General features: G+C 43.7%; 1 protein-coding gene across 1 annotated transcript in view; it reads right to left on the reverse strand.

Annotated features, from left to right (window-relative positions):
- Positions 1–522: 522 nt before the first annotated feature.
- Positions 523–9617, reverse strand: part of LOC144599523 (putative G-protein coupled receptor 149) — a 33754-nt gene continuing 24659 nt past the window's right edge. The window contains exons 4-5 of the mRNA XM_078410514.1: positions 9229–9611; positions 523–5641 (exon numbers count right to left, since the gene is read on the reverse strand). Of these exons, the coding sequence (XP_078266640.1) occupies positions 5069–5641; positions 9229–9611 (956 nt within the window). The 3' untranslated portion in view covers positions 523–5068. The remainder of the gene's footprint in view (positions 5642–9228; positions 9612–9617) is intronic.

Genomic DNA, 9617 nt, shown 5'->3' on the forward strand with positions numbered 1-9617 from the left:
TTCTTAATTGTTAACTGTGTGTTTGTGTTGTCATTTGGGAGCGGAGCACCAAGGCACATTCCTTGTATATGCATACTTGGCCAATAAACTTATTTATTCATTCATTCATTCAATATGATCCCCTCCCCCAAAATCTGACTGATGAAGGCCACTGTGCCAAAAGCCTTTTTGACCACCCTATCTACCTGTGACACTACTTTCAAGCAACTATGTTCCTGCACTCCTAAATCCCTCTGCTCTACAACATTCCCCACAGCCCCACCATTCACTGCGTAGGTTCTGCCCATGTTAGTGATGCACATTTCTTCGTATTAAATTGCATCAACCATTCCTCAGTCCACCTGCCCAACCGATATTGTGCTGAATTAGTTTCCACACAATTCCTCCTTGGATTACATGTTGGATTCCATGGTGAGCAACCAAGCAAACATTGATAGTGATATATAAAAACTAATTACAAAGGAGAAAACTCAAATGTTTTATTTTATTTTTGTACATTTTAAGTCACCAAAACAGCAGCAGGACAACTGAGCTTGCAAGTGAATGACACAAAGTGTCAAAAATACAGGCCTATACAAATTTTAAATGGAAACCAAGCTAAATCAAATGTTAAATCACAACACAACAGCCAGAGATTCACTGTATGGCAAGGACTGGACCCATAGATTCGTTTTTTTTTAAAATGCTGCTCAAATTATGGAAAGAATGCAACTTTTTAAAGAATATATACAACTTGGACAGTATAATTGGTATCAAAGATTGAAGCAAAAGTTATTTCTCAAATGTCAATTTCATAGTTCTCAGTGCCCCCCCTTAGAAAAGGTGTCAAAGGTTACAAGGAGGAGAATGTGGTTGAGGGAAACATAGAACAGCAAAGATTGAATGGTAGAGCAGACTCGATGGGTCGAATGATCTTCCAAATTATCGATGATCTTCCAAATTATCATTGATTCCAAGATAGTCAGTCAGAAGTTGAGACAGCTAGAACCCCTTTTTTCCCATGGTGGGAACTTGGTTTGTTTTCTCTGCAATATCAGAGGTTGAGGGGAGATCAGCTGGAAGTATCTGAAATCCTGAGAGGCATAGACAGGGTAGGCAGTCAGAACCTTTTATCCAGGGTGGAAATGTCCAACATTAGAAGGTGAGAGGGGGAACGTTTAATGGAGATGGGTGGGGCAAGTTTTTTAACACAAGAGGGTGATGGGGACCTGGAATGTATTGCCAAGAGTGGCGGTGGAGGCAGATACGATAGTGGCATTTAAGAGGCTTTTAGATAGGCACATGGAAGTGCAAAGAATAGAGGGATATGGATCATGTACAGGCAAATGGGATCAGTTGAACTGGGCATCATGTCCGGCACAAACATTGTGGGCTGAAAGGCCCGTTCCTATGCTGGACTGTTCTATGTTGGTCATTCATTAATGAGGAAAAACAAACTTTGTTAGCGATTTCTCATCGCATTCGGGAAAGGATTCCAACCAATGAATCTTTGGCTGTTCTTTTGTGATTGTGTGCTTATCAGCTCACAGTTCTCCCCTCCATTTTTTAATTTCATTTTGAATTACATATTTAGTTTTCTCTTCTACCCACCCTGCCTAACTCGTGTTTTTTTAACACCCATGTTCACACTGGAGAATCCCAGACATAAGAAGTTCTTTGACTAAAGTCTTAAAATGTAATATAGTTTACAGGTACAGCGCAGAAACAGGCTCTTTGGCCCAACAAATCTGCGCCAACCAGCAATCACCCCATACACAAACACTATCCACACACCAGGTACAATTTACAATTTTTACTGAAGCCAATTAATCTAAAAACGTCTTTGGAGTGTGGAAGGAAACTGCAGAACCTGGAGAAAACCAACAGGGTCTTAAGGAGAATGTACAAACTGGGTACAGACAGCACCTGTGGCCAGGATTGAACCTGGGTCTCTGGCGCTACAAGGCAGCAGCTTTACCGCTATGCATTGTGCCGCCCCATTAATGATGTTTTCAGTAATGGAATGTATTTTATTTGCAAGCTGCAAAAGCTATTAAACATTAAAAATTATCTTGTTTAGAAAGTGAACCCGCAGAAAATGAGACCAATGAAGTGGTCATTTTTTGTCCTTTTCCATTATTTAAGATCAAAATGACCACAGGCAATAATCATTCGATAACAGAGTCTTTCAGAATGGAAACAGGCCACACATCAAGTACCCTTTTACACTAATCCTACACTAACCCCATTTTATTCAACCCATATTCCCATCATCTCCCAAATTCCACCATTCACAAGCGACAATTTACAGCAGCTAACTAACCTACCAAGTCACACGTTTTTGGGATGTGGGAGGAAACAGGAGCACCCTGTGGAAACCCACGTGGTCACAGGGAGAACATGCAAACTCCACACAGACAGCACCGGAAAGGAGGATCGAACTCTGGTGCTGCAAGACAGCTGTGATCTGATTTTACGGTGAAGCTATTTTCAGGAATTATCAGCTGACACCACTCTCAAACAGGCAAAGGAACAGATTTAATGTTACTTCGAAGTTTTCAAAATACAAATCCGAGTAAAAAATTATTAAACCAAAATGAAATTTCTATTGAAAAAACTGACATGTTTGAACATGATTGCAGACTCTTCCTAAATTGGAAGCCCTGAACTCTGTACATAATGTGAGTACTAAAAAAAGGCATTAGCTTTCTTTTATTTATCTTGAGAGAAAATCAAAAATTTGATAACTGAGAATTCTTAGGTTCAGAATTGTACAGCATTGAAACAGGCCATTCAGCCCAATCCTTGCCGATGAAGCACCTCTCTAAATCTCATGTTTGAAAGAGGTCCCCTTTCATTCCTCTAAATCCAAGAATACCAGTGTGGTGGATAACCCAAATAGAAAGTTGGCCTTTAAAGTTTGAATAATGGGTTTCATGAGATGGAAACACTATCAAAGCAATGCCAAGCCCTGTTTACACCTGGAGCAGTTCTTGGCAGGGAATGGAGGGATATGGATTATGTGCAGGTAGATAAGAATTGGTCTACATAGAATATATTGGCTTTGGGAGGTATGGCAGTGACAATTTAATGGTTTTGTGCCTAGTTTGTTTCGTTTTGGCAATGGTTTGTATGATCTATTATTAATTAACTCTTGCAGGTCTGGTGTCTGATATATTGTCACATTTCCTAGAATCTGGTAGATGATGCCGAAATTTGAACAAATCTTTCAATGTACTTAGAACTCTTTAAGAGTGCTGAGAGAGAACGTTTTTCATTGATTGGTAAGAGTAGACTAAGGGACCAGGTTTAATGGAACCAAAGTATCTGCAGAAAGGTCAGGAAACACTTCTATTGCAGAGGGGGTATCAGAATGTACAGTTTAGTTTAGTTCAGTTTAGTTCAGAGATACAACATCCCTTCAGCCCACCGAGTCCATGCCAACCAGCGATCAACCTATACATTTAGGATAATTTACAGATGCCCGTTAATCTACAAACCCGCACATCTTAGGAATGTGGGAGGAAACCGGAGCACCTGGAGAAAGCTCACAAGGTCACAGGTAGAATGTATAAACTTCACATAGACAGCACCCATAGTCAGGAATTAACCTAGGTCTCTGGCGCTGTAAAGCAGTAATTCTATCGCTGCACCACTGTGCTGCCCTGATGTAGGTCCAATGGTTAGGTTAAAATCTGAACATGGTGCATGAAACATAGAACAGCACAGCACAAGGATGGGCCCTTCAGCTGACAATGTTTGTGCTAAATATGATGTTGTTAACTAATCTCCTCTGCCTACACACAATCTATAACCCTCCATTCTCTGTACTTCCATGTGTCTATCCAGAAGCATCTTAAATGCCACTATTGTACCTGCTTCCACCACCGCAGGCAATGTGTTCTAGGCCCCCACCACCCTCTGTGTAAAGAACTTGTCCTGCACATCTCCATTGAGATAAAATTGGGAAAAATCTGAGAAATATTCATGGACATGGGAGAAGGTAGGTTGATTGAATAAGGTCACTAGTGCAGTCATGAATTGGTGAAGGATCTGAGATGACTAAATGGAAACACCCTGTGACAATTGCCACCCAAGATGCAGCGGTGGAGTTGCTGCGTTACTGCCAGAGAACCGGGTTTCCATCCTGACTATGGGTGCTGTCTGTATGGAGTTTATGCATATCCCTATAACCGCGTGGGTTTTCGCTGGGTGCTCCGATTCCGTGTCATATTGCAAAGACGTGCAGGTTTGTAGGTTAATTGGCTTCTGCAACTTATCCACAACTGTGCAGTTGAGGGAGGTGCTATTATTAGGTTTAAGAGACATTTGGACAGGTACATGGACAGGATAGTTTTAGAGGTTATGGCTAAGTGCAGGCAGGTAGGACTAATGTAGATGAGGCATGTTGTTCGGCCTGGGCCAGTTGGGCTGAAGGGCCTGTTTCGATGCTGTATGACGCTATGGCTCAATGACAATGTAGGATAGAACTAGTGTAGGGACAATCACTAATCAGCGTGGACTCAGTGGGCCAAATGGCCTGTTTCCACGCTGTAACTCTAAATTAAACTAAACTCAACTAAGGGGTGATTGCTGGTCGGCACGGACTCGGTGGGCCAAAGGGCCTGTTTCCATGCTGCATCTCTAAACTAAACTCAATTAAACTAAACTCAATTAAACAATATTTTTGTTTAGTTTAGTTTAGAGATACAGCAGGGAAACAGCAGGCCCTCCAGCCCACCCAGACCGCGCCGACCAGCGATCCCCGCATACTAACACCAGCCTACACACACTAGAGACAATTTTCAATTTTACCAAGCCAATTAGCCTACAAACCTGTACATGTGGGACGAAACTGGAGCACCCAGAGAAAACCCATGTGGTCACAGGGAGAACATACAAACTCCATATAGACAGCACCTGTAGTCAGGATTGAACCCGCGTCTCTGATGCTGTAAGGGAGCAACTCTATCGCTGCGCCACCGTGCCTCCTGGGTGATCGCTGGTCAGCATGGACCTGTTTGTGACCGGAAGGGCCTGTTTCCATGCTGTATCTCCGAAACTAAACTAATACTGGTCCCTGCATGGGTCAGCAGTTTTTCGATGCTTCCTCCTGCCTCCTGTAAGCCTCATTGAGGAGCTGGATCTCTTCCTGGTAGCCGGACCTGTCCTGGTGTTGCTTGTGGCTGTTCCGCCGGTGAGCTTCCACCGTGTCGGGGATGGAGATGCTGATGTCGCTGCCGGAGTGGTTGGTGGGGATGAGCAGGGAGTAGGAGGCCGACTCCGTCAGGTCCACGGAGATGAAGCGGTTCTCGCGGCGGGAGTAACGCAGGGAAGGCGAGCGGGCTTGGGCAGAGGACTGGCTGATGTTGCTGACGATGGAGACCGTATCCAAGGCCTCCTCGTTCTCGCAGATCTCCACCACCTCCAGGTGGATCTTGACGCTGGTGTCGGCCAAGCTGCTTGGCGAGTCCTCGCTGCTCGGCTCGTGACCCACGCTCTTGGAGCGGTAAACCTCCACCTTCTTGGCCAGCGGACCGATCTTCCGCCCGTCGCCGCTGATCTCGTACGTGGACAGCGAGAGGGTCTTGCCGGTTGAGGGCGTGTGCAGCGACACCATCCCTTGGAAGGCGCACACAGGGATCGACAGCGCACTGGGTCTCTGGAGACAAGAACAGAAACACGAGCATCAGTAACAGGGGCAGAGTTATGAACATTCAGGCCCTTGAAACATCCTGGCCATTCTGCCACCCATGTCGCCATTCTGTTTTAACATGGATGAGATGTTTCAAGGATTGTTTCAATTGCCTAGTATTTTTGTTGCTGACCTTACAAACACATGGCCATGAATCAGTGGAAAAATTAATGGAGAACTTGACCAGCAATTTACAGACCGCAAGTGACATTGCCTATGTTCCCCCTCTGACTGCGTGGGTTTTCTCTGGGTGCTCTGGTTTCCTCCCAACTCCAAAAGACATTCAGATTTGCAGATTAAATGGCCTCTGATCAGGTAAATGCACAGAGTTTCTTGCCCAGAGTAGGGGAATCAAGAATCAGAGGACATAGGTTTAAGGTAACGGGGGGAGAGATTGTAAAGGGGTCATTTTTTCACACAAAGGTTGGTGGTGGTATGAAACAAGCTGCCGGAGGTGGTAGTTGACTCAGTATCACAACGTTTATCTGTGGAGGGAAATATACAACAATCTCTGAAGAAGGGTCCCAACTCAAGGTTCTAACTTCTTTCAGGAAATCTTTAAAAACTTTTAGAACTGTTCTTTTGTCCGTTCCTTGATGTCTCTTCCTTCTCTCTCTCTGCCTCTTTTCCTTTGAATCTTTCAACTCTTTCCTTATCTTTATTTCTTTTTACGCATCTGATTGGCACCCCCCCCCCCCCCCCCTTGCTGGAGTAGGGTCAGGCAGAATCTCTGGATAGACAATGTTTGGGGTCAGGACCACTCTTTGTATCCTATCCATTCCCTCCATAGATGCTTCCTGACCAGCTGAGTTACCACTGCACATTGTGTTTTGCTGAAGATTCCAACGTCTGCAGTTCATTGTGTCTCAATTTTAATAGCCTTGAAGTTTGGATAGCTTCCTGATGCATTACCGCACTTCCAGAGAAGTAGCCATTCATTCCATTGACTCCATCGTAACCCCCAGATGAGCAGTGATGTCAGTTTCAATCTCCCGCTCTATCTCCATTGCCACATGCCCATCAAATACTTTTTTGAAGACACCCTTACAGCTCATGAACTCCAGATCCAAACTGCTCTCTGACGTTTCCCCTTGTTCCTTTGCAGGGAACACATTCTCCCAATCAACTATAAGTCTGACATCTTGTGCATCTCTAACAAGTCTCTCTGTGCTCTTAGCTCCAAGGTTACAACAATGGGAACATTTCAAAAGCAATTGTCTTCTATGTGAAGCGCTTTGAAGACCTCAGTCATGAAAAGCTTCTTACAAATTCAATCTATTGTCTATTTCTTGAAATATAAATAAGCTTGACAGAATTTGACTTGTGTTATCGCATTGTCATTTTGACAGACAGAATCAATGTCTAATTTTAGCTATTTCTATTCATTTGAATTTTCAGAATTGTTGAAAAGTAAGGGTATGCAAGCAATGACAGAAACACATTTAAAAGCCTTATATAGTCATGTTGGAAGTAGATTTAGGGCTAGGTTTAAGTTAAATATTGTCACATGTACTGAGGTACAGTGAAGAGCTTGGTTTTGCATGCTATCCAATTAGGCCAGATAATACTCCACATAAAGACAACACATAAATCAGACAGTACCCTAGCTTATGAAAGGACCGTTCAGAAGCCTGATAACAGAGGGGGAGAAGCTGTTCTTGAGTCCGGTGGTGTGCGTTCAAGTTTCTGTACCTTCTGCCCAATGAGACCAGGGGGAAGAAGAAATAACAAGGTTGAGACAAGTCTTTGATTATGTTGGCTGCTTTTCCGAAGCAGCATGAGGTATAGATGGAGTCAATGATGGGGAGTTTAGTCTATGTGATGGACTGGGCTATATCTACAACTCTCTGCGATTTCTTGCACTCTTGGGCCAAGGTGTTCTCAAACTAAGATGTGATGCAACTTGACAGTATGTTTTGTACCGTGCAACTGCAGAAGTTAGAAGTCTTAGTTAGTGCTTGGGCGGCACAGTGGCACAGCGGTAGATTTGCTGCCTTACAGTGCCAGAGACTCAGGTTCAATCCTGACTATGGGTGCCGTCTGTATGGAGTTTTTTACATTCTCCCTGTGACCACATGTGTTTTCTCTAGGTGCTCCGGTTTCCTCCCACACTCCAAAGACTTGGAGGTGTGTATGTTAATTGGCTTGGTTAAAGTTGTAAAATCATCCCTGGTGTGTAGGGTGGTGTTAGTGTGTAGGGTGATTGGTTGTTGGCATGGACTTGGGCCGAAATGCCTGTTTCTGCATTGTATCTCTGTCTAAAGCTTAAAGTCATTGGAGATATACTAAATTTAATAGAAGAGGAAATGATTTTAAGTCAATTAATCTTACCTTCCCTAATTCACTGTATTCGTTAGGCATAGCTTTAATTCAGAAATGAAAATCTGAGAGCTACTGGCAAGATCTTTGGGTCTAAGTTGCTGGATTGCATGAATTATGGTAAATGACAATATAAACATTTCTCCTGAATCTATTTGTGGCAAGAGATATTGACATTTATATTCTTTTATGGATAGAAAATATCAAATCTGTAAACAAATATAACTTGCTAAATACATTTTCTTTTTCAACCAAATAGATATACGCCACTGTGATTCAGGGTGTGAAGTGGATATGCTTGATAATTATCAGATTAAGTGGTGCAGATTTAAGTGGAGATGTTTCACACAAATGGTGTTGGATGCACAGAACGAGTTGTCAGAGGAGGTAGTGATGCAGGTACAATAAAAAGACACTTGGACAGGCACATGATATGACAGATTTAGAGGGATTGGGGCCAAACACAGCCAAATGGGATGGACTACAAATAGACATCTTGATTGGCATTGACAAATAAGAATGAAGGACCCGTTTCCATGCACTGGGTTTCTGGAGGTCAGAACAAAAACATGAGCATCAGAAAAAGGAACAGAATTACAGCCATTCAGCCCCTTGAAACTGTTCCTGCACTCATGGCCAATGTTCTACCTCATCACCATTTCCCTGCACTCTTTTTCGCCTTTCCATTCCCTCCACAGATGCTGCCTGACCCGTTGAAATACGCCAGCACTTTGTGATTTGCTCAAGATTCCAGCATCCACAGTTCATTGTGTCTCAATTTCAATAGACAATTGGGCGAGAAGTTTGGATAACCCATCATGCTCCCTGGAGCCTTCCTGCAATTTCACAGAAAGAGCCATTCATCCCATTGACTCCAGACTAACCCTTAGTAGATCAGTTTCAATCTCCCGCTCTTTCTCCGTTGCCACATGTTCATGCTGTTCCATGCTGTATACCTTTATGGAAAAAAACCTTGTCACACAATTTTGGAACAATTATTTGCATGTTTGGGTAAATCATAAATTGATTGATTGGGACTAGTTGAGGTGGAGGATCTTGGTCTGCATGGACAAGTTGGGCCGAATGGCATGTATCCATGTTGTGTGACTCTATGACTAATTTAATAAGCATTTTTCCAAATCGTTAGGCTCCACTTTTGCCAAACCTTGGGATTTGTATTTCACTGCGTGGAGATCACTGGTCTGCATTCATATTTGCTTTCCCAATACACTCACCTGTCTTGGAGTCCTTTCAGATTTACTACGGTACCACTCCCAGTCCACAAGTTCTGGTTTACGCCCTTCCTCCTGCGTTAGTTTGTCTTCTGCACCATCCGGAGAGCCAGAAAGCGATTGTCCTGTGTTCGTGTCCTGGCTTGTGTTGTCTTTGTGTGGATTCGCGCGTGGGAAGCTGTCCAGCGGGGCAGTGGTGCTGATCTCCGCTGGCGCGTCGCAAACCATCTCCTGGTTCCGCCCAGGAAGAAACTTGCAGCAGTCGGACGGATGGTCGACAAGGTTGTGGTGGGACCGAGATTTACTTTCCTGACTAGTGCAGTTACTTTCTTGCGAGATCTTGTAAATCCCGTAGCCTTGTTGCAACGACAGGTTGAATTCAAAGCCTTTAC

Source organism: Rhinoraja longicauda, chromosome 13 (genome assembly GCF_053455715.1).
Source record: "Rhinoraja longicauda isolate Sanriku21f chromosome 13, sRhiLon1.1, whole genome shotgun sequence".
NCBI classification, from domain to species: Eukaryota; Metazoa; Chordata; class Chondrichthyes; order Rajiformes; family Arhynchobatidae; genus Rhinoraja; species Rhinoraja longicauda.